The following is a 26,334-nucleotide window of genomic DNA, read 5'->3' as shown; positions in this document are numbered from 1 at the left end:
GGCTGCAGGCTGGGAATTTATCTTTGTACAGATTATTTGCATGGTCCTAAAGCCTTTGCTGCAACAAGGGTAATACGTGTTAAATATTTAATGTGGTTTACAAAAAATAGAAACATTGTAATTCATGTAAGAAAGATTTGAAAGATTTGTCATTTAGAAAACTTAGATTATTTACAAATCATGGTGCAAATACTCTAATTTCAAAAAATTACACAGATGCTTGTATACAAGTAGAAAACTAATACGTTATTACTGCTTATACATAATGTATTAATGAAAATTTAAAGTATTTTTTCCTATGATTTTTCTGCAAGTTTTGAGCATAGTCTTGCAATATGTTTTTCTGTTCCTTGACAGGTTTTTCTTCTCCAGGAATAAAGCCATGGCTGAAGTGAGTGATAGCAATTTAGATAAAACAACCATTATTCAGCAAGCAGTAGCCTCTTGTTGTGGAGCTATAATTACATCATTATTTGGTAAGACGAACTATGAAGCTTGCCACAGAGAGAATCTTTGCAAAGTGTTTACTCTTCAGTTTGACTCAGCATGATATCTGCAAATATATGGTTTATAAATTTCCACTAATATGTTCAATAAGGATGTTTTTGGATAGTTTTCTTATAATTTTTTGTATTTTAACAAATGTGGTTAATTGAAATCTTTTCTGTCCCTGCTAATTGTTAACCATTTCTGAAAACAAGAATAATTTTTATTAACTTCTTATTAATTTCCATACTTGCTGCTGCTTAAAAATAGATTTTAAATTGAAGTCTACTTTACAGTACAAGACAGAAATGCTGCAAGGCTGGCCCCTGTGAGATGTCCCCTTCATGTTACCACTTCAGTAGTAACATTAATTTATTCTGCTGTGATGTCTTACACTGTCAAAGCCTTTTATTGTGGGGATTTTTTCCCCTAAACATTGCTTTTAAGGATAGCTTTTTGTTAGGCTTTTAAACTTCTGGATAGTCTGTGGAATTAATCTTCTGCTTCATATTAAGTTGTCTCGCTCAGGACCTCCTTCCCCATGCGTACCTAAGGAGGCACTGGTTGGTTAGATTCAGCATTTCATATCCCTTGGAGTTCTCCAAGCTCATTAGCTTATACTTCATATTTTAGTTATTTTTTGGCTTAAGCTAGCCTTTGATTCTGAATTTTAACACTGATTATGCTGCAGGGAAATGTGCAATTTTCTAAGCACATTTTTTCCCCTGCAAAATTTAGAAATTTTTACAAAATAGGATACCAGGAACCTGCCAAATGCATAATCTTTTTATTCTGTCTTTATACCACGTGTCCTGTCATGTTAGGTAAAGTAGCAAGCACAGCTACATTGGACCTGTGGAATTCCCAAGATGGATTTCAACTGTGTGTACATAGGATTCTAGTACAGTGTAAGGTGTTGGTATTAGAGACCTCAAGAGGTATAGCAGACCATCTCCTTTCTGAAGTGGCAGCTGGGAGACGAGGCAGAATATGTGTGAGTGCCTAAAATGCTACTAGATGCCAAATTTTTAGCAACTGAATTGAGCTGCAGGAGTCACATTTAGATCCCTACATTTAGATACTGAAATGTGAGCCAAGTATTCAACCTCCTGTTGAAACAACAAAGTCGGTACCGAGCCCGCGATCGGGACGGTTTTCCGAGATTAATAACTCAATAAAAACTAGTTTGTTATTAAGCAGGCATTCTTTAATACAGCGCTGGGCAGCACTGGGGATTTGTCCACCACAAGTGCTCCAACAGGTTAGCAAAGCACCTCAGTTCATATACAGAAAAATCATATTCATCAGAATTCTAAAAAGGGCGGTCTTATGTGGATGAGTTCCTGGAATTCATTTGCATAGTCCAAGCATGCGCAGTAAAATTAGGGTTAGGGTCTTTTCACTCTCCGATGGTCGTTCATAGTCTTCCTCACACTGTCCGCTAGTTGAACTTCGGGCTTCCTTTGTCCATACATGGTCATGGAATTGGCTCATCCATCCTTTGGCCTCGGAATGTTACAAAAGGGTCAGTTTGAACTAGTTCTTTGGCACTTATCTTGACACAAATGTCCCGAGTCCCTGTTATCAATGATATACTCAGGAGGCATAATGAGCTACCTCAAGGCCCATTTGATCTTGTCAGGAAGGGAGTTACACGTCTTGAAACATCCTATTATCAACTCTGCTCAGCAAATAACTAAAACTATGCAAGTAAAGCTTTTATGTATCACAGTAGGGTCTCAGCCAGGGACTGTCAGTCATTCCCCCCTTTTCTTTAAACTTTGTAAATTCTTTTACATAGATTCTAAATTGTCATATTTCATTACCTTAGGCAAAGCCCAAACTCTGACAGTCAGCTTTTTCAGCTTATACCACAAGAGGCAATTGATGGCTGTTAGTATGATAACAACAGTATCAAAAGTGGATGAACTAAAACATTCAAAGTTTGTTTTGCAGAGGGTGAGTATCCTGAAAAGATATCCCACCAATGATGGGCAGTATCAGATTCAATTTGACTAGGCAGTCCAACAAGTTTGTCTCTAGTTATCACTGTTTTAATGACAGATTCTGCTAGTGTCTTACTTCGTTTTCTTAAATGTTCTCGAAGTTCCTGAGATTAGTTCAATATCTCGTTTAATTTCTTTAGAGATAAACTTGCATGACTTAAATTTAAGCTCTCATAATGCCAAAACATTGCCACTTGCTCCTCTGTATATGCAAAGAATGAGTATGTTTGCCCATGCCAAGTTAAATGAGTAATATTTTTAAGACATCCTATGAATGGGGTGGTCACGTTATATTCTTCCACTATTGCTTGATTGTTCGTCACCAAGCACACATATCTAGCATTAACCTCCACAAACATTTCAAACACATTAGGAGAAAGGATCGTCCATTTACAACTATTAACAGAATGTTCTAACAAGCAGGGTTCATATAATTGGGATTGTTGTCCACACAAAAGGCCATCAGGGGTGGTCTCACAAAGATCTAAATCCTATGTTTTATTATTATTCCCAATATACTTCCCTCGGAATCCCAGTAACCAGTATTCTAGATTCTCTTGACTCGAAAAGAGTGTTGGTAGAATTATAAATTTACACATTATTTCTGGGTCGGTTACATTATAGAATACCCATTTTCCTGCACACCACATGTCATAGCACTGCACGAATTGTGAATAGGCTTTTATCCAGTATTTAGGATGGACCCATTGTCCAAACAGTTTCCTCCACATGAACTCATTATTGCCCATTAAGTAGGACTGCACCTTATTCTTTTGTTCCAATTGCCACATAGTTTGTAGGGTAATTGCTTCCCCAATGGAATCAGATATTGTTGTATATTAATTTCTCCTACTTGGGTGAGATCTTTCCCTTGATACCTAGTTTGAAATAGTCTTCCGAACAAAATTTCAAAAGGACTCAGTTTTTCCTTAGTCCTTGGTTTGACTCAGAGCCTTAGTAACACAATAGAGAGGGCTTGATCCCACCTTAAATTGGTTTCCTGGCAAATCTTACTTAACTGTGTCTTTATTAAGTGATTCATCTTTTCTACTTGCCCACTCGCTTGCAGGCGATAAGCTGTGTGCAATTTCCAGTTAATTTCTAAAAATTTACTAACTTGTTGAACTATTTGTGAGACAAAGTGTGGTCCCCTATCAGAGGAGATCACTTCTGGCACTCCAAATCTAGGAATAATTTCTCTCAATAAAATTTTTGTTACCTCTCAGGCTTTATTGGTCCTGCAAGGGAAAGTTTCGGGCCACCTGGAAAAGGTGTCAGTTAATACTAATAGATACCTACCCCCTCCTTTTCTAGGGAGTTCCGAAAAATCTATCTGCCAGTTTTGATCTGGAACTTTCCCTTTATCAATACTTCCAAATTTTACAGGATTTTCTACTTTTGGATTATTCTTTAAGCATGTCTCACATCTATCAAACACAGTTTTCACAGTTTGAAACAAATTCCTGGCCACTATTTGCTTCGTAAGGGAATTATACAAAGTTTCAGTTCCCCAATGGTCTTGTCATGTTCTGTTTTCACCAGTTTCCATAATATTCTAAAGGGAACTATTATTCTAGTATCTTTTTATTTCACCCAACCTGATGATCCAACTTCTGCTTCCAAATCTTTAATTAATCTAAGATCCTTTTCATCATAATCGACCAAGTCTGGTAGTGGCAAAGCTCCTTCAGGAACCAAACTTAATACCTCACCTTGTTCCGCCACTCCTTTTGCCTCATAATCTGCCAATTTATTCCCCACTTCCTGAGCAGTGTTACCCTTTTGGTGCCCTTTGCAGTGCATAATTGCAACCGCCGAAGGCAACTGAACTGCATCCAAAAGTCTTAGGTTGTGAGAGCGGCTAGAGCCCAGGTACAGGCTCTGGTTTTGGCTGGAACTCTGCTGGGAACAGTGGACAACGATGTTCCCATTACTAATCCCAGTTGGGACCCTAATCAGACGGGAGCCTGGAATTTGTTAGTGCGGTACAGGGAATGGATCGCTTATGGAATAAGAAATGCTGTCCCAAAATCAGTTGATATTCCTGTTTTTGGGACAGTTGGCGGATGATATTAGCAGAAAGTTACAGAAAGTGCAAGGGACAGATATGAAAGATTTAGAGAAATTATTGGAGGCTGCGTGGCAAGTGTATCAGAATAGGGATAGTCAGAAAGAGAGGGTAATGAGCAAAACAATTGCCAATGCTACAGTGGCTGCCTTACGCACCACAGGGGGCCAGGTACCCCCTCGGAACCCATCAGGAAACAACACTGTTGGAGGGAGGGGGGCCACGAGAAGCAGTGTAAGTGCCCCACCTCGGGGAAATCAACCCCTCCTGAAAGATCAGTGTGCTTACTGCAAGCAAATGGGGCATTGGAAAAGGGATTGCCCGAGGCCGGGCAACCCGGTGATGGTAACAGATGTAAAAGATGATTGACGGGGACCAGGGGAATCTTCCCTAGCGGAGCCCTTGGTAAAAGTTCAGCTAGGGAAAGAAAAGAAACCTGTAGAATTTTTAATAGATACAGGTGCTACGTTTTCAGTATTGAATCAGACCTTATTACCTGTGAGTAGGCAAACTGTTAATATTGTAGGAGAAACTGGACAGGTTGAGAAGGCGTTCTTTCTGAAACCATTAAAATTCAAAATTGGGAAAAGCGTAGGGATTCATAAATTCCTCTACCTGCCTGAGGCTCCTAAACCACTTTTGGGAAGGGACTTACTAGAACAACTGAATGCCGAAATAAGATTCAGAAATGGAGAAATGGAATTTAAAATACCAGAAGAAAACCACATTGAAATTTTAAGTTTGGCTCTTACTGAACCCCAAATTAGGGAAGAAAGAATTCCACAAGAAATAAAAGACCAGGTATACCCAGGAGTATGGGCCTCAGGGATACCTGGAAAGGCTAAAAATGCAGAACTGGTTGTTGTTAAACTCAAAGAGGGAGCACGACCTGTTAGGGTGAAGCAGTATCCTCTGAAATTGGAAGACAGATGAGGAGTGAAAAACATTATAGAAGAGTTTATAAAATTTGGATTATTAATTGAATGTTCTTCAGAATATAACACTCCTATTCTACCTGTCAAAAAGCCTGATGGCAAAACCTATCAATTAGTACAAGACCTGAGGGCAATAAATAAGATAGGGAAGATTTACACCCAGTAGTGGCAAACCCATTCACCTTATTGACTAATTTAAAGGAAACCTATGAATAGTTCACAGTATTAGATCTGAAAGATGCATTCTTTTGCCTCACCTTGGCCCCTGAAAGCCACAATTTATTTGCCTTTGAATGGGAAAACCCTGATTCAGGACGAAAAACCCAACTAACCTGGACAGTGCTACCTCAAGGATTTAAAAACAGCCCCACAGTCTTTGGAAATCAATTAGCTAAAGAATTAGAGGTCTGGGAAAGACCTCCGGGAAATGGGAGTTTTTTGCAATATGTGGGTGATATCTTGATAGCCACAGAAAAGAATGAAGTATGTAAAGAATGGACTGTGAGTTTGTTGAATTTTCTTGGACTAAGTAGTTACCGAGTCTCATTACAGAAAGCCCAGATCCTGAAGAAAAAAGTAATATACTTGGGATTTGTGATTTCCAAGGGACAGAGACAGCTCGGAAAAGACCAAAAAGAAGCTATTTGCAGGACTCCAGAACCGACCACGGTAAAAGAGCTTCAAACCTTTTTGGGAATGACAGGTTGGTGCCGATTATGGATTTATAATTATGGACTTATGGTTAAACCATTATATGAACTACTGGAAAACAGCCAGACACAATTAGTATGGACTGACAAAGCTAGAAGGGCATTAAAAAATTGAAATTGGAACTAATGAGGGCTCCAGCTTTGGACCTGCCTGATATAACAAAGCCCTTCTGGCTGTTATCATATGAAAGGCAAGGAGTGGCTTTGGGAATTCTGGCCCAGAGGCTGGGTCCTTATAAACGAGCAGTAGCCACTTGGGTTCTAAATAGATGAAGACACTTGCTGTAAATCTGAAAAAATACTTGTGTCTTCTATCCTGTTTTTTTAGTAAATTCTAAACCCTTCAGAAATCTGAAAATGTGAAGCTTGAAGTATGTTTTTGTAATGGCAATAATATTTTATCAAACAGGTTCAAAGTACATGATGTAGAAGAATTTAAAAACAAGTAGAGAGGATGATCTAGTATAAATACAGTCTAACCTAAGATATAATACCTCCACTTGTAATGTGGTTGCTGAGGCTACTTAATCAAAAATTTAAAAGTCTGAAAGATGTTCACATAATTACATACAATAGTGACATTCAGGTCTTGCGTTGTTTTTAGCATTCAGCAGATGGTAGTATAGCATAAACATGTCTCCTGGAGCCTGTGAGGGCAGTTTAGTCTGGCACTCTGAGGAGTACATTTATTCCCTCTTTCTTTTTACCTAATTTGTTATCATTGAGTTTCCAAGATTATTTTGCCCCTCTGTGTCTAACCAGAGATAAATCTGTGTTGCCATTGTATGCAATCTTAAATCGCTGCTAAGTAAGAACAATCTTCCAAGCATTAACAATATTCCTATATACCATTTTATTAGGAAAGTGTTTTGTATACTCCAATGGCCTTATGGATCATATATGTGTTTGTGAGAAAGGGGACAACAAAGCATGGTATAAAAAACCTGGGCATTTCAAAGGGATGTTGGTAAGAACATTTTACATTTATATAAAACTATACATTGGAAACATTTTAAAGTGGTATACTGTAAATTTATTTTTGTTTTTTTCAAGTTCTAGTAGAATCTTTTATCATTTGAGACGGTGTTTGTGTGGTTACGCTGTGTAATTTATATGGTGATTAATGATACCTTCCATTTTCTACAAGGTAATACATATTCCTCCCTTAAGACGAACAAGGGGGCAACTGCACAACTCTCCTCACAAGATACTGGCTCTATGATGTTATTTTCACCACTTGAACTATATTGCCAATAGTTGCTGATTGCAGGTACTGATCTTCTGTACCTGCTTACAGCTCTTCTGTCCACACGTGTCCCGGTATGCTCCTGAGCTGAATTAATAACGCAGATAGTGTTTTAAAGTTCATGTGTCAAGGTCTGGATCCATTGAAACTTGTAGGACTAGCATTTTACCCAGACACTTGAAGCAGACTTGGTGTCAGACACTGTGATGCTGCTTCATTAATCAAGATTGTGTTTGACTCTACCATTAAATTACACGTGTGATCAAGGATTTTTCAGAATTAAATTTCTAATAAGAATGAAATGTTCATTCAAAAGGCTTCTTGAGCAGTTTTACAGTGTTATTTTTTTTAAAAATTAATAGCAACATAAGTTTGCATTTTTCAATTAATTTTACTGTATAATTTTTAGAAAGTCACTTAGTTTTCTAAGCGACATGATTTTATGCCCGTTTTTGCCATGACAAGGTGATTCATAAAGAAGAATGACTGTCATATCATTTGATCTCCTTTTATTTTTTTTAAAACAACAGTGCTGGACAATTATACAGTAAAGAAAATTGTAGCGGACGTGGTAGGTTGCCAGTGGTAGGACTGTACAAATGTTTTGCTGTATTTGCCCATATAGTTAGTAAGGTGTATAAATACACTGCTCAGTCATTGGATTTACTTATGTCTTTTCTCCAATCTTTTACTATACCTTCCTGTATTGTAAATTCATTGAGGCTGGATTATAAACATATAAACTAACTAGTACAGAATATATTTGGAGAAAACATAAAACACTGGTATGCCATTTTCTGTCTTTTTTTTTTTTTCCCTCTTAAATGTCTTTTTTGTCAAATCGTGTTAGGACCTTTTAGGGTTTCGTGACTCCATCTCAAAGCTCCCTTATTTCAAGTCAGGCTTGTTTCAATAAATCATATCTTTGTTTTCCCCCACACAACTTTTTACCTCAGTGGATGTGTCCATCAAGGCTGCCTCCTCTAAAACTATTTGCCTTTTTCTTCCTGTGAGTCCTTTTTGTGATCTACCTACCTTCCCTGGGACAGACCCAACAGGCAGACAGGGCACGGGATGTGAAAGACTCCCTTTCCTCTCTCCACCCAGCAGAACGAGCTGACTTAAGGGATAGGGGACAATGGCAACAAGTTCCTGCCTGGCGCAGCAGGGGAGCCTCCTCTGTTACTACCCCACCTTCTCAGGTCCTCTTGCATAATAGGTACAAGGCTCTGCAAGGGGAACCAAACACCGACAAGGATGAGGGTTCACCTAGCTTGGAGATGTCATCAAGGTTAAGCTGGCCTATGCATCATGGAGCTCAGGCTTTGTTATTTATCCTGCAGCATGTGGCAATTTCAATATGTAAAACTTTAGGGCCTAACTGAACCAAGAGGTCTGTATTTCGGCCAAGACATTTTTTTCTTCAACATGTGTTCTGTACTCCATCAGAGAGGAACCAGCTTCTTAACTGGAGAGAGGTACACAGTTTTTAAAAGATCTAAACGATGGCTTGGTGGTTTTCCAAGCATGACAGTCTTCACTGTTTTTTGATAATGGTGGTATGTGCTATACTGGCACAGACATAACACAGAAATATAACTGACGTTTTATAGTAAGATATGGTGCTTTACCACTACACTGAATGATTATAGATCTAGCTGGTTTTGCTGTAGTCTGTACTATGCTGGAATGGAGAAAGCTTATATTTACTCACTCCGCATTGTATTTTAAGTAATGAGAATCAGAAGTGTGGATTAAGACAGAGAAAATACTCTCCAATTGTTAAATGATTAAAAATTCATGGGTAGTAGATACTTCCATAACATTTTGTTTGCTTGCTTCATATTCAGATCTTTCAATTCCATTCCTGTATCAAAACAGTTCTGAAGCTGATGAGAAATAAATTTTGACTGAGATAATCCACCATAATTTTACTTATAGTTTTTCCTAATGAAATGAAAAACTGGAAAACTGAGAAATCTGTGAATTTGAAACTCTGAACTAGAGACAGTGAAACAAAGCCATGGGATTAATGCTTTTTCTTCATCCGTAACACGCAGCTGGAGATTTAACTTTTCCTTATTTAAGCAAAATATCCATACAAGATGGTTGACTTTATCCTCCTGCTTTCCTTGTATTAATTTAGATTCCCTCTCTTATATTTTAGAATAATGGCAATTCCTACCACAGTAATCTATTTTACCTGCTATGACCAACTGAGTGCAGCTCTGAAATCTAGAGTAGGAAAGGATGATGAACACATTCCAGTTCTTGCAGGTTCCTTAAGCAGATGTAAGTTGCCATCTGTTTAAAGAGAAAACTGAAATAAAATACCTGTATGCTGTTTTCTTGGCTTTGTTATGTTGTTTTATTTTTAGGGTAAATTTGCTGTGGCTTTAAATGAGGGATAATATTATGTGGAGCTGGGCGTAGGAAGGAATACTGAATTACCCAGTATTTCTTGGGCAATATAAACCTCTAACCTAGAATAATGTGATTTATTTTTGCTGTTACACTTTCACTACATTTGTAATTTGTTCAAAATTTTATATTTCTAGACTTCTACCAAGGACAGTTTAATTTAAGTCTGTTCTGTCGTGAATCTAATAAAAAACATTATTTTCTATAATGGAAGCTACACAGGTAATTACAAGGAAAAAGAAAATTGGACTTGTACTGGTTTTACTGCTGGATGATATAAAGGGACTGAATTTGGGTTTATATTTTCTTACCTTTGTTTATCCTTTTCCTCATCTATTTTTGTAGAAGTAGCTCAGGTCATATATTTTTGGGCTTTCTTAGAAGACTGAGGATGTAGTTCCGTATTCTACTTGTGACAACTATGAGGGGGACTGGAAGACTAGTGGAAAAAGAATTGTTATTCTGTGATGATGTGGCAAATTGTTCTTATTAGGCTGCTCCAGATTTTAAATTCACATGCCACAGAAATCTTAGCCCAGCAACAGGAGAAAAGTTCTTGGGTCTAGTAAAATCATTGAAGTCTGTTCACCAAAATGATTGTCAAGCACTGGAACAGGCTGCCCAGGGAGGTGGTCGAGTCACCATCCCTGGAGGTATTTAAAAGACTTGTAGATGTGGCGCTTAGGGCCATGGTTTAGTGGTGGACTTGGCAGGGTTAGGTTGACAGTTGGACTCGGTGATCTTAAAGGTCTTTTCCAACCTAAACGATTCTATGGTTCTGTGTGTGATAGGAGCTTGTTAGTGAGTGGTGACTCACTGATCTTTCCACAAGATGTAAGAGAGTTTCTTTATCAGATACAGAATGCCTGCTAAATGGTCTTGATAGTTTAACTAAGAATGGCAAAGATGCTTAGAAATCAACAAAAGCTTAATCTCTAACCATCTTTTTCATCCTTAACCAAAAAAAACCCAAACCCCAAGGTCACTTTCTTCAAGTCACACTTATGAAGATTAGTTTTCAATAATTACCATTTTTAAGTACTTGAAATTTTCAGCCTATTTATGTGATAAATCTGAAAATGAGGATTCTTAACATGTTACATGGATTGCAACATGCCAGTATTGAAAAAAGGTAGGTACCTTGTGTGCCCAGAAATTTTGGGTACTGTGAGTAGAGATGGTATTCTTATCTGGAAAGGAAACTAAATTGGGGAATTATTTTGAGGAAAATAAGAGAGTTGAAAGGAATCAAATACATAAAGCAAGGTGAGACCTGACTTTAATGTTCGAGAAATGTCACCAGTAAATGTTGATTTTTAAAAAAGCGCACATTTTTCTCATTTGCAGTTGGTTCACTTACTGTAGTGAGCCCCCTGAAGCTGATCAGAACTAGAATGCAGTATCGCAAGTTGTCCTACAAGCAACTGTACACATGCGTCAGCAGTAAAGTGGCTACAGATGGATAGTTTTCCCTGTGGAGGGGCTGGAGTTCTACTGTTCTGAGAGATGTACCTTTCTTAGGTAGGGTTTATTTTATGTGCAAGTTTGTGTTATGTCAGAAGATCTGTTTATGCATAACTGTTAGACTTTGTCTGTGTTTTTAGGTGATTTTAACAGTTAGCTTTAAGAATGACTGAGATTTACTTGTTCTCTTTTGAGTGTCTTTATTTATAAATTATTATTATATATTATTTATAAATTCTTTGAGGACCTGATTTTTTCCCCCATTTTGTTTGTGGATACCAGCTAGGATTCCTTGTTACATTCTCTTTCTCTATATTCAGACTGTTTATTCTCATCTTTAGCTTATGCAATGACTGTTTTTGAAGACTTTCAGTAGGAAATTTTCTCTGTGATAGGTATAGTGGCTATTTCCTTATAGAGTAACATGCTGTATCTAATTGTTCTGATGCTTAATTTTGAAAACATGTACAAAGAGAGAGTGACACAGTAGTGTCTTCAGGAATTTTTGTTAGCAAAGTGAGTGAGCTTGTATAACTGCTCCAAAAACCATGAAGCTAGAGCACCACTCATTAGCAAAGCTCCAAAGCTGAAAGTCCAGAAGAAGAAAAGTCTGATATAGAGCATAGTTAGTCCTAGGACTATTCTTTAAGACACAAGGACAGAGGAGATCATGCTTTCTGCCTTTTTGTCATACCTCTCCTATGTTATGAGCTACAGAGGTAATTGGATGAGACTGCTAAAGGCCATTGTCACAATGGCCCTCAAAGAGACAGGGGCTCTTACCACTGGCATTAACAAGTGGGAAAACTGTCCTTTAGCAATTGTGGATCATCAGGCATCATTTGTCCTTGAAGCAGTTTCTATCCTTTGGATAGTACCAGAAATAACACCTTTGAACACTTTGTGTTGCCCCAGAAAAATGCTTCAAATCTATTTTTGGAGGCAAAGAACCCTTGAAGTATTTGACCTGCTATCTTTGTTCTGCTACTTCATTCTTAAGATAATCTAACGTCTAATGTAATTCGTGGTTCCAAACAGTCTAGTGACTTAAGGGATTTGAGCACATTTAGATGTGTAGCTGGAGTAAATTTTAAATTGGCTGTGAACCAAACTGACGCATGGTAAGTGAGGGTGATTAAGATATTTAGCTTAAAATTGCTTTTAGCAGTTAAGTGAGTTAACAGAACTAAGTTATTTCAGCCATTTTCTTTTCAGAATGAATAATACTCTGTTTTCTTTCACTTTGCTACTAGTAGGTGTTTGAAGAATGTGGTTGGACTGTGTTTCCTGCTTAAGGATCCTGTTCCTTGAGGGGACTAAATTTAGCCTTCTGTGGTAGGGAAGGATTCTGAATCCTCAGCAACATGCTTTCTCTAAGGCTAAAGATGACTGTCAGAATTAATCTGAAACTTTTGCCCAAAATGCTTCCTGTTCAATATTTATTTTTTAATTTACTAATTTCTCTCTCTGCCAAATGTGTCTTTCTCTTAGGCTGTTCTGCTAAGCTTTGTAAGGGAACTCTCAAATTCTTCATCTAATTCCTGTTGTCTGATTTCAAGTAGAAACTCTTGTTATCTTACTGATTTTTGTCTGTAGCAATGTGGCAGGAGGTAGTGATCTTCCTCCCCTCTGCTGCTTTTAACAGAGTGGGAAGATCAGAGGACTGTGAGGGAGTGCACAAGGAAGAGGGCACTAAGGTGATGTACGTGTGTTCTTCTCAGCCCTTTTCAGATTCTTGTGGCCATGCCTGCTGTTCCTCCACCAGTCCAAAATATCCTTGTTGCTTTTAAGTCAGTCTCCACACTGGTCTGGCATTCACTTCACAGCTGTTGGGCACTTCTCTGTGCCCAGTACTTCATAGGCATCATGGGGTGCTGGATAGGCAGAGGCACAGGTTACCATACAGCTACAGCCTTACAGGTTAAGGATTGTTTTTAAAGAGCGAGAATTGAGCAGGCAATTAGATGCATGAGTGAAGGAAAATTTATTTAACACCTCTCCCCCTCAATTAACTACCACAAAACTCTAATGATATAAAGCTAAGGGTGTTCAGTGCTGCTTAATGCCATTTCAAAATGTGTTTTCTGATTATTTTTTCCATATACTCTCTAGGCAGTTGAGATATGCTCCCTTAATACCTTTGATCTTAGTGTTTCTGTGTCAGTGATGCCCCAACAGCATCATGGTTTCTGGTATTCTTACAGCACAGTCTGCACCTTTACTGCAGTTAGCTCAAGTTAACTCTTTCAAGAGGAATTAAAATCAGTGTAACAATTTGTACTGAGAATGCAGCTCCTCTGTGGAAACAGTCAAGCAGCACAGCATGACTCAAGCAGCACAGGATGATTAGAATCCCACCGTGTTACCAGCCCAAGTGTGAATGATATGCTTCAAGCATGCTCCTTGGGAGGCTAACTAGACTGAATAAAACTTAAGCTGTGAATGTTTATAAGCACAAGAACTGGGTTAATAAGAAAACTTGAGTCATTTTTCAAGCAGTGTTGCAGAGAATGTACATGCAAAAGGTATACAGGGAAAGGAGTCCTGCAGATGCTTAAGCAAAGTTTTGGATTTAGGTAATTTGCATTAAATTAGGGTTTCATACATTTCAATGGTAGGTTTTCCTCAAACCCTGGGAATACCTTCTGAGATACTGCCTATGTTTACTTTTGCAAAATGTTGGAGGCCAACAGTCTTCACAGCAAGAAAATACTTTGATATTTCTTTGCTGGCACAACCTCCATCACTCAGTGCTGAATGAGGCACAGTTATCTTTCAGGATATGCAACTGTCATTTGCAGTATTTATTTGGCCAACTGCCACAAGAAATCACCCTATAATTCTGCCCAGTAGCATGTAGTTTAGAGTTTTAGTTAGAATGCAGAAAGAGTGCAGTTTAGTTCAGCAGACAAAAACAGAAACAGATGTTATTCCTAAAAGTTGTTCGTCAGACTTGCCTTTGACAGTCCTCACAGAAGCATTCCCCCCTTAGTAATTCCAGCGAGCAAAATCTTATTTCTTGGTTCTCTCAGAATTAAATTTTACACTGTCCCCCAGAAGAGTATGAGGCAGTCCTAAGCAACCTTTCATTTTGTGTGAAACATGTTTTTGTAGAATTAGTGAGATCTATGAAATGTGTGAAATATGCCTGAAAACATAGCAAATAATTAGAAGCTTACATTTTGATTTATGTTAAATTGAATTTTAAAAAATCAGTTATGTGAGTTTTGTAGTGCTTGGGTTAGATTGTATTAAGGTAGGGGTTTATGGGAATGACAAAATGATTAGGCTAATTTGTATCATATGAAGAAATTTGGAGTATGGAGATAAGGGGAACAAGGCAGTCTGTCCATGGATCATCACAGAGAACACTTTTATTTTGCTTTTAGCTCTTGTTTCTTTTTGCTTCTGTTGCCACAGTAGAATTCTTACATCTGTACTTGATAAAAGAATTTCTGTATTTGACATACAAATGTGTTGTAATGCAAGTTTATTTTTTTATAACCATAGCAATGTACTGGTATAATTATGAATGTTTAAGAAGATGATACGCAGGGAAGTTGGTGCACATGAACCAACATTTTTTATTGTTTTTACTTCAGGAGCAGCATCTGGCTCTGTAAATATATATTTTTGTTTCTATTACTACTTGTTATTATTATCACTAATAAACTATTTAAAAGAGGTATGATTTTATATGATTCTCTCAGAAATGGTGTATATTTTGGGGTGCATCTACTTTAAATACACATGGCCTGGCATTCAAGCTCATTAGGTATATCTGAATAAATTACAATGTTCTGAATTACAAGACTTTTAATAATATCATGCGCTTGGAATATCAAATCTAGTTTTAAATTGTGTGCACTTTAAATTAAATATTTTAATTAATTTTAATTGTTTGTGCTCTAACATTAAAACTGATTTATTTTCCTGGTAAATTGTAGCTGTCATAACTCTGCCATTTGATGTAGTGAAAAGACATAGGCAGACTGAGCTTTGGGAGAGTAAGATCTTAAAAAGTAAGTTGCTGGTAAGGAGAAAAAAATCCCATGATGTTTGGGAAAATAAAACCTAGTGTTTGAGTATATAGACTTTTGGTAGGAATTTTAAATATTTGTTACTTCTTCTAAAGTTTGTCTGAAAATTCTATCACTAAGGCCTTTTTTCTTCTCTAAATTGTAACATCTCGTAGGATATTTTTTATCTCCTAGGATAAATACATTATTTCATTAATGGCATGGAGGAGGGAAAAGGTGTGAGTTCAGTACCATTTAGGTTATTAAGATGGTATAAAATACAAAGAAAAAATCCAGAGCTATTACATTTAGCAGACCAATTGCAAATTTGTATACATTTAAGTTAGTTATATTTAAATAGGCAAAAATTTAATTTCTTACAAAACATTCAGGTGAACAGTGGTCTATTGAAAAAGACTTCTAAGTTGACAAAAATAACATGATAAAATGTTGGCACATTCACTACCACTTGTTCTTTCATAACGATGTTGTTCTTTTGTTAAATATTAGGCTAGAGAGAGAAAGCACTGTGCTCATTTTGTGTATTTTTTACCTTCTCTTGGTGTGATTTCAAAGAAATTATTTTTGAGGGCATATTAGTGAATATCCTAACAGCTTTAAAGGATGAAAGAGGAAGGAAGTTTCTTTTTTGTTCTGTGTTCAGTAGAGCACCGCTGTTTCATACAAATTCAAGTTGTATCAAAAAACTTTTTTTTCCATTGCTTGGGACCTGGACCAGTGAGGGACTTTCATTAACTTAAATAAATGTTAGATCATGGCTTTAAGATTACAGACCAGTAAAAAGGCTGAGTACCCAAACAGGTTCTGCTTAGAAACTAACTTGAAGGCCCTAGTTCAGAAAAATGTTATGAAAACTTAGTGCTTGCTTTTTGGCATGAGGTTTTGTTCTCTCAGGTAAATTATTTTTTTTTTCTTGTATAATTCCTGAAAAGGCATATTTATGTTTCATTGCAGAACAGACAAAGATCAAAAAAGCTTTAAATATAAATAGTTACTGTGTTTCAATTCTTCCCTTGTGCTGATGTGTGTAAGAATTCATTGCTAACACTGCTTTGAATCACGGGAAGCTGCCATGTATTTATTACGCTGATATTAACTAGATTAATATATATTTAAAATTTCATTATGGTTATCTACAATTTGTACTAGTTTAATTCTTTCCAAATCCAGGTGCTGTTAGAGTTGGACACTGACTATGCATCTACATATTGTCTCTCTGTGGCCACAAAAATATTTTGCAGCTTCCAGATGCTGTGGGATGTTCCTGCTGAATGCATTCTATGAAACTGTTTTAACTTTCATCTATAAAAAAATTTCTTAGCCAAAATTTCATGCATCAGTGAAAACGGCATGCGCAGAGTGAAATAGAACAAAAAAATTCCCGCGTTTTAAAACAGTTCCATTTGTCTGCAATGCAGATTGCTTCTTGATGCTGCTGCAGTTAGGTTGCTTATGGTATGTGATTTAGCTCTACAAGGGACTGCGATCCACATCTCATAGACCTATACTTTCTTAAACTAACTCATAAATTTAGGGGGGGGATTTGATTTTTGTAAACTTAAGATGTAAGCTGTAGTGTCCTAGCTTAATTATTATATTCATTCTTATGATATCAATTCTCAAAACTTACCTTTAGATTCAGTTTACCATAAAGGCAAATTCTTGGTTAAGAAACTGAATTGTGATGATCTTTTAGCTGCATAAAGTGACATGGAGAGGCACTGGCTCATTTGAAAGCTAGATGACTTTTTTCAACTATATCAGTTACTCTAGTAAAGAATATTGTCTCTGTTTATATATCTTACCCCAGGTGTTACTACAGGTTTTTCCATGTCATGCTGTTTTAATGTAAGTATTGTATAAATTTGCATACTGTATGAATTTAACATCCTGTGTAAATAGTATGGATAAAATTAACATAAAGTTATGTAAACCTAATATATCTGAAGTGACTGTATCTGATTTCTAAAAATACTGTTCTCTGACATTGTATGTCTTGCTTAATTCACTGTTTTCTTGTACTATATTGAGTTCCACAGAGGGACTGTACATCAACCTGGGCAGTTATAAGGAAAATTGGTGCTAAGAATGGGATTACTGGATTATTTGCTGGTAAATCTTTTAATATCTTTCTAAAAAAACTCAGACTAGAGAAAAAGTTTTTTAATCAGTAACAAGTAATTATATATGTTAACATGCATAAATTGTATAATATTTCCATCTCTGTGAACACTCTCAGTTATGGAATAGCTTGTATATATAAAGCAACAGACATTGTATACATACAGAGAGAATTTTGGTAATCTCTTCACAAGTTACTAAGCTACAGCTGTCCAAGATGGACACAATTTATTTAAAAAATAGAGGGATTGGGCTTGACAAACACAGCTGTATTGACAATTACAAACAGTGGGAAACGGTTCAGTTCAGGAATTAGTTTTTTTCAAATTTAAATAATCTGTTGATTTCTTAAACTGTAATGCTTGGGGTTTTTGGAAAGAACTGGTGCAAAGGAAATTTAATGGATTGTAGGTTTGGAAGCTACAGTATGGAGGTGTTTCTAGACTGAGAAAGTTTCTTAAATGCAGTTTTTAGTCCAGTGCTAAAAATTTCCAAACCGTCAGTACTGTTACAGCACCTATATTTAGGAATAGCCATCCTAATTTTTGTTCTTCATCTCATACTGGTTTCTATACTCAACTTCTTTGGTTCTTTCTGTTTCAGAAATAGAGCTTAAGCTTCAGTGGTATTTTTCTTTTTTCTTAGTCTTTGAAGAAGATGCGTTATTGAGAAATCAAGAAGTCTGAGTACGGAATAGATATTTTGAAGTAGAATTCACATAATGAAATACTGTTATTGGCCTGTGGAATACTAGGCCCAGGATAGATCCCATCTATGGTATGATGCAGTCATTTTAAGTTGGACTTTGATGCAGTTTTTTACAGAGGATTGGAAGATATGGCAATTATATTAGTATTTGTTTGTTTGCTAGATGGGAGTAATTATGTTGAATACTGTATAATATTTTGGACATTCAAGGTCATGCAACAACTATTCCCCAAGAATTTTTTCATTTAAATTTTCTATCAAACTAGAAACATTATTTAAAATCTTTGTTAAATTTTTATGTTTAAACAGATGGAGAAACGCAATCTTGACAATTCAATGAGTTCTGAGTGAGTCAGAGTTTTTAAATTTTACTTGTGCATTAGCTCATGTGTACTCACACAAGTGTACTCATCTTACATGACTTTCTTACCCTCACTGAACCTATCAAGGGACCATTGCTGCCCCGCTGTGCCTAGTGTTCAGCACATCAGTACATAGTTTAGTATATAGCTGGTGCTGTTTCAGTTTCTCTGAGCCATACAGTAAGACAGAATATCACTGTTAAGACCCCATTTAGCTGTGTAATTCTGTGACGTATTTTATTTTTCTTCTTGCACGGATTGTCTTAAAGACTGTCTTTCAGTCTTTTTGATAGCTTTGGCAAAAATCACTTTTTAGCCCTGAACTATGTGCAGTAGTTATTTCTACTGCTGACCACCATGGATGTATCCCTGACCATCATAAGGTAGCTTGGCCATTTAAACCCTGCATATTTATAGAACAGAAAAGAAACCCCCAGGAATACCTTCTGGTGTCTTTTTCAAATCCTGGCAACTCTCTGAAACCAGTGAGCCCTACCTAATCATATGACCTAATTCTTAGTACTAAGTCAAAGCCTTCAGCAACGAAGCTGGCCATTTGCCTGAGAGGTTCAGCAGGAAATATTATTCCTCCTTATTTTCATCATTATGCCTTAATTGTAAGAGGACTTTCTGGCATGAAGGCATGATCATAGAGGGTCCTGAGACCTCGTGAGACTTACGGGTGTCTTTTCCTCTGCATAACCAAACTGCCCTGGCCAGAACAGGGACTTCGTGAGCTGGCAAGTGTGACATATAAGACAAGAAAAATGACATTCCAGCATTGGAGCAAAAGTTCCTCACTGTTACCTCATCCTGAAACTGAAGATTTCTTTTAATTCTTAAGATCTTTCAGGGAATGTTCCACTTCTGTAGTTACCAAAAAGGATTGACTCCCTTCTGAGATAATCACCAGTCCTTTCAGTAATTCATGGTGGATTTAGCCAGATCCCAGAATATTCTCTTGGAGAATGACATGGAAATTTTTTCACAGATTGTAGATATTTGGCAGCAGCTATCATGGATCCTGCTAGACTTCTGTCAGAGGTTTATGCTTGGCATGCTCTGTCAAGCAAAACAGGAAGAAAAGATTTGGTTTCCCAGAAATTGGAGTTCTTGCATTCTCATCCATTGTGTCCTAAGTAGCCATAGAATGCAACTTGTGTTTCTAGTTGCCAGTCTGGTAACTAAAACCAAAAGTATTTTGATAGTTTAGCTGTATGCTGCTCTATGCTGCTCTCCCCACCTGAATTTCCTCTCTGCAACTACTAGATACTCTTTACCCCATATGTACAGGAACTTCTCCAATAACTAAACTGAAAGTCTCTGTACCCTGGGAGAACTCTGTGGTGAACTACTGTGGGCCCAACTACTTTTTAGGACTATCTGCAAGATGGAGCTGGAAAAAGCATTACTGTCCTAATGGGAAGGTCTTATTGGCTGTAAAGCTTAGCATACCTGAGAAATTCAGGTTTCAGCAGAAAATTTGCCTTTCTGTAAGAATATTATTGAAATAAATTTACACTTCTTAAAGATTTTTGTACAACTTTTAGGTCATTTGGTGTTTTATCTACTGTCTCTCAAGAAATACAATATTGCAGCTCTGTAGCAAAGCAGAGCCTTAGACCACACCATTCTCAAACTTCTGTCTCTAGAGCAGTAACAGTATCAGACTACAGCTGCTAACATCTCTTCCATGGAGCTATGAGCTTTCTGTCAGCAATCCTGAAGATGCCATTGGGAGGTGCCTATTATTGTAACCGTTGCAATTCCCTCTTTGTCTTCTCATTTCTTTCTCTTTTACATTAGAGTAGATCCCTACAACTTACTGAACATCACAGCAGGTATCTTGAGTCCTTGAGACACAAAGAACTCTACATCATGTAATTTGTCCTCTTCAATCTCTCAATATGTTATTTCTTCTTTCTCTGAGAGTCTGCTTCAAGTGGAAATGCTTGTGTTCTGAGTGGAGGGCATTTTTACAGTAGGTTTGTCTATGCTTCATTATTTCATAGAGGAATGGGGGTGTTGGGGCCTGAGTTGAATGGAGGTTGAATGGAGGAGGCTGAAAGTTTTCATCCATGGGTTCAAGAGCAGTAATATGGAGACTACAGAGTCATTTGAGAAAGAAGCTGGTATGTTCCTTGAGCTCTTCTAGATGTTTATTTTTGTACCTTACAGAAAGTTGTATTTTATATCTTACCTTCCAAAATACTGGTGCTTCACTGTGGTTCATCACCATTATCAAGTTTGTCTTAATAAACATCAGAGTGTTTAGCAAGATCTCTGCAGTCATGTCAGCCCATATCAAATGAAATAAAGTATTTTTTTCTGGATGATGGCTTGGTATGAGGTTCCTAGTTCCTCCAACCTGCCTGTAACTAAACATTCTTCCACCATTCAAAGAAGTGCATTTCGTGGTGAATGCTTGTAAGTTTTCCTTCACACTGCTCAGTCCTCAATTCATATCCAAGTAAATATGAATATGGAGGTTACTGTTTTACATTTTGGGAGTGCACATGTATGCTGTGCTGTGATTATCAGTTAATGGAGTTCTTTGATACCTGCCATCTGCAAGTGCACTCACTATCTACCTTCTCTCCCTTTCCTGTGTTGTGGCTGAATGGGAATTAAGAGGAAACTCAGGTGGTATAAGCATTTCCCACTCTGTGTACTTGAGTATGCACAAAGGCAGTCTGGGATTGCCATGTCACAAGAACTGGGAGAATAAGAGTTTCCAGCCTCAAGTGACAGTGCAAATGGATATTCACAGTGTGAATGTTCAAGCTGATTACACAACCTCAAGAATTCTAATTACTGGTTCATATGTCTTTGTGAAGAACTGCTATCATTCATTAAACAAAAGCAAATCTTTACCTGGGGGTGAAACTTTGCCTTTGTTGAATACGTACATTCACGTACTTCTATCAATAATTTACTAGCCCAAGTATCACCAGACTAAAACAGTATCACTTTATAACAAAACTGTTTTTAAAGTGTTTTGCTTTTGAATGTTGTCCTTTCGATGTATGGCAACTGGAGATTGAAAATTCAACCTTGAATGTATATAAATTGCTCATAGTCACAAAGTGCTCTTGACTTCCTGTGTATCCACCTTAGGATGCTCATCTCCTTAAGCTTTCCTACTTCCCCAGTACTTGTTGTTCAGGTCCCCCCATGACCTTCTCCCAGGCTGTAGGGGAAGAGATTCCCATGTCTTTCTGTCTTCAGCACGTCTACCTGATGGGTGAGGCTGCTGTTGTCCTGTTCGGTTGAATGGCTGGGGCAATACTCTGTTGTTGCCATGCACAGAAGTCCTTTGTAATGCACATGTGTGACTCTGGCAGCCTAAGGAGGAAATTACAAGCTATTGAGATTAAAAGGATATTGAGATAAAAGCCTATAGTAGTTCATACTTAAATGAACAACTGCAAGAGACATTGCAAACCCAAGATACTTACCAGTGTTGACAGCACTGCATTGGTTCATTGGGGTTCCTTGTGTGAATGGCTACACGGTTGAAGACTTGCAAGACTTGTGTTCGCTGAAAGAGATTAAATTGCTTTACTTGCTGTACAGTGATGATACAGCTGGGTAACAGGATTTGCATGTTTCAGAGCACTGATGCCAGCAGAATGCATGACACCAGAAAGTATCAATATTATTAGATATTTTGGGTGGAATGTAGTTCATAGATTAGGAGCCCTACATTTAGGTCTTGACATGTGAGTGAGCGTGTAGAGACATTCTCTTGATCAGCCACTATCTATCTATCTCAGTTCAGTCACCCAAACATACGTGGGATGACTTGGGGGTATTCTGCCTGGCTTCCTGCTACTGTTCCAAAGGGACACAAGTTTTCCATAGGTCATGTGTCATCTGCACTAGCTCCATGCTTTTCATTTTTTGCATTTCAAGTGGAAGTAGATGGCTGTGTGTAGACGGGATTCAGCCTTATTTTCCTACCGCTAGGTAGGCTCTAGCTCATGTTCTAAACTCCACTGACAAGATCACAGTTGATTGTAATGGGAAACATTTAATGCCTAAATTCTATCGTTTATACACGTGACCAGGATCATTCAATTTAAGTAAAGGTGCTGTAGGTTTTAGGAGACAGTGGAGGGGAATCATGCTTTTTACTCAACAGTTGGCTTGAAGGGCTGAGATACATACCTATGGCAGAGGGTACAGCCCAGCATGGTACTTGAGCCTTTTCCTCCCTGACTTTATCCATTTCAGGATTCAGGGCTTCCTGAACCTCTTGTTGCACCTGAGAGGTCACAAGCCTCTGCTTGTCCCCCATGAGCGGCAAGTTTGCACTGCCACTTAGGGGAGGGCACACAGTCTGCCCCCAGGGCTGCCTCTTCTGCGCTAGAGTGAAGTAGCCCTGCAGGTCAAGGTGCTCCAGTTGTATGATATGATTATTCTTCCATAAGGAGGTTGACATAGAATTAATTAAAGAAATGGTTCTTTATTCTTGCACAGAATTAAACATGTATTAAGCATGTTTGTTATTTGCAGCTCTATTATTTTGTGTAAATGCATATTATAAAATAGTCTTTGGCTGCTTCTCAGGTTTATTTAAAATGAAAAATGCTTTAAGTCAAACTGGAAAAAGTACATCGTGCTCATTAGAAACCCAGTGTGAATAGATTGATGGATGCTGCAGTGGCTTTTTAGTGTAAGGTAATACTCTAAGAAATTAAAGCACACCCAGGCATGGAAGACAACTGCCTCTACAGGTGTTCTGGAGGAATGGTCCCTCAAATGTTTTTGGGAGGTGCAAGCTGTCAAGAGTCACAAAGCTCCAAGGCAGGGCCAGGCTGCCTGCCAGGAGCATTCCCCATACATAGTTTGTATGGGATCACCTGTTTTGAAGGCCAAGTTGGATAGCATAAACACAGGTGGTTCCATGCCCGTTTGACTCAGCCATGTATCTGTCTGAAGGCAAGAGCACATTTGGTTTACTATTATAGGTGCAGCCATTGTCTGCCACAGTGTGCTGCACATACATGGTATGAACAGTTGCAGCGTCTCCCTTGCCCATAAGCACTTGACTTACTGAATCAGAGCTTCCTCTGTATTTTTTTTTTTTAAATTATTGTTAACTATCCTCACTACATCCCTTCTTTCATGCATTTTTAATAAAGTGGTTGAATTTTATTTTTTGCGTATTTTAATGAGGGGGTGCGCTGGTACAAAAGCAACTCCGTAGTCAGGTCATTAAGACACCAACTTTCGTATGTGCTTTACCCAAGAAATGGACTTCAGTCCTATTCTACTATGAAGGAAGTAGCCCCAGCATGTGTTTGGCCTTGGTGAAAATTCATCACACACTGAAAAATGCTCTATTTGTAATGATGTTAGGTACAAAGTTACAGCATATGGTGCAGGCAAGAAGTACTGCCATCGGAGATATTTGACACTGTTCCCCCACTGTGATCTTCAAAGTAATTTTACACTACAAACTCAAAATGAGGCTTAAGAGAAAGAAAGTAGTCACAGCAGATTTTGGACCACATTGAATGAAATACAGCAACAAAAACAAAGTCTCCCTGTTTTGCAATAAAAGAATTTGCTATAAGCTCAGTAATACTGTAATTTGCCAAATGGTCTTATTTTATCCTGTATGATTAAAAGAGACAAAAACTAGTAATTAGCGATGATACAAAATGTTTAATTTACATGCAACATTTATGGAATGTCAAGGCAACAAAACATACAGTTTTGGCATTTTTTAATTTTTTTTTTTAAATGATGAATGTTTAGAACTGAGAAAGACACACATAACTGATTTCCCATGCACAAAATGACACCCAGAAACTCACAGTGGTGTCAGACCACATAAAAGACTTCAGTTAAATGACACATGAATTTCACACCAGTAGCTCGAAGAAAAGAGCCATCAGCGAACATGACTGAAGATCATGATTACAGACCCCTCCAAAATACTGACGTAGTGGGAGAAGTGTTTAACAGCAAACATGACTGATTAAATCACTGCACCTGACAAAGAATGTTAGCTTGTGGAATCCGGATTCCCTCATTGTGTTTGTAGTAAAAATGCATCTCTAGTTTACAAATTAGTATTTAATAATGTTACTCAACTGCCATGAGAGAACAGGTGCTTAATGTGATAACAAAAAAACCCAGCTACATGAAGTAATGGACATTCTGACAGTGCATGAAAGGATTTAATGGTCAGAGTATATTACAGAGAAATTAACCGGGTAGGTACATGAGGGCTTGAAAGACAAAATCTGGTGGACTTTGCTAAGCTGCTTTAAAAATCTGCATTAAAACGGCATCAGTAGTTGTTTACCCTGCCATGGATGCAGTAACCTCCAGCACTGCGGACTAGAGAGTTGAGGACATGTATCCTGAACCTCCTTCAGCTAAATCCAACAGTGCGTTGCGTTCCAGAGATGCGTAGCCTCATACTTACAAAGGTGAAACATTTCTTGTATTTTTTAGTAAAGGTCAGAATGAATCCTCTTTCTTTCAAGCCCACCCTAAGATGAGCAGATTGTAGTAGTAGTGCCAAGGTACCATTACAAGAGGCAAATCAACTAAAACTGTACAGAGTGTAGTGACATACTGTTAACATCTAAGAGTAAGCAATAATTAAAAATCTGTCTTGTATTGCAGCTACTTATGTAAACAATTTATGAAACTTCTTTGGCACAAAAAAGCATTTTCCCTAGCACTTATAAATACAACGTACTTACATACATTTAAGTTTTGTTTAAAAAGTTACTAATCATACTGATAAGCATTACCTTGATTAGCAAAATTCATAGATAAAGGATCCATTGTATCTTACAAAGAATTAAGAATATAGTTTGCAATTAAAAAATTAATTTGCAAACTTTGAAACTGTAGGGTAATCTGGAAAATTAGTTTCATTTAAAAAATGTCTCCTTTTTTTTTTTTTCATCAGTAATTTAAATCTATGGCAAGTAATTTGAGAAAACTGACTTAAATAAGTTCTGCCGTATTACCTAAGAAAAATACCTATTGCACTACTACAGGAATGATAAAAATCTTTAACGTGAGAATACTGTCATTACCTTGTCTTTGTTTCCCCTTTTTCACTCTCCTCAGGATCTTGCCCATAAATACACAATCCAAGCTTCCCAAGGTGCTAACGCCACCATCCTTAGTCCCCATCTTTCCAGTAAGGCCAATAAACCAAGAAATTTCTTGTATAATGTTTGATTATCTGTAACTCAGGTCACTCAAAAGCATTCAGTGAGTTTCCTCAACATTTACAAATTGCTAAGTATGCTTGATTTAGATGATCAACTTACATTTGTTATTCACATGCAACTTCAAGAATTAGTGAGATTGTTTCAGTGTGATTCTTCAGTGCGATTCAGACATCTCCTAAGTGCCATGATACTAGCAGGAATGCAAAATCTAACACTGAGTCAACTTGAGAAGAGCTGTTGATAGGTTAAATATGCTATTTGAGGTCCTACGCAACACACAGATGAAAAGCTGGGTTTTTAGGTAAAATACTTATTTGCCTACAAAGACTGGTGTTAAGGACTCCCTGTCTGTTCTGCAAGAGTTGGTAGATATTTACAGCACTGCAGAGAAGCACCGTGGCTAGAGTAGGGCCAGGCCATTGCAAGGAGAAACAAAGGTCATGGCAGTTAAGTAGGGGACTGATTTCCAACTGTTTCATTTTAAAAATCAGTCATAAGCATCAGATTATATGTCCTGTACCTGACCAAGAGCTTTAAATAATTCAAGACTAAAACAGAA

The 26,334-nt window shown here is 37.5% G+C and overlaps 1 protein-coding gene across 1 annotated transcript; it reads left to right on the top strand.

Annotated features, from left to right (window-relative positions):
• The first annotated feature begins 382 nt into the window (after positions 1-382).
• Positions 383-23,457, top strand: SLC25A40 (solute carrier family 25 member 40). Its single transcript, XM_059818814.1, is given in 12 exon segments — positions 383-476; positions 2,318-2,445; positions 4,552-4,794; positions 6,048-6,198; positions 7,066-7,246; positions 9,619-9,743; positions 11,220-11,393; positions 14,847-14,867; positions 14,870-14,971; positions 15,284-15,358; positions 17,408-17,488; positions 23,318-23,457. Coding segments are annotated over 12 exon segments (1,515 nt in total).
• Positions 23,458-26,334: the final 2,877 nt, after the last annotated feature.

Source organism: Gavia stellata, chromosome 6, assembly GCF_030936135.1.
Source record: "Gavia stellata isolate bGavSte3 chromosome 6, bGavSte3.hap2, whole genome shotgun sequence".
NCBI classification, from domain to species: domain Eukaryota; kingdom Metazoa; phylum Chordata; class Aves; order Gaviiformes; family Gaviidae; genus Gavia; species Gavia stellata.
The sequence above is the reverse complement of the archived record's forward strand: the minus strand, read 5'-3'. Positions and strand labels throughout refer to the sequence as shown.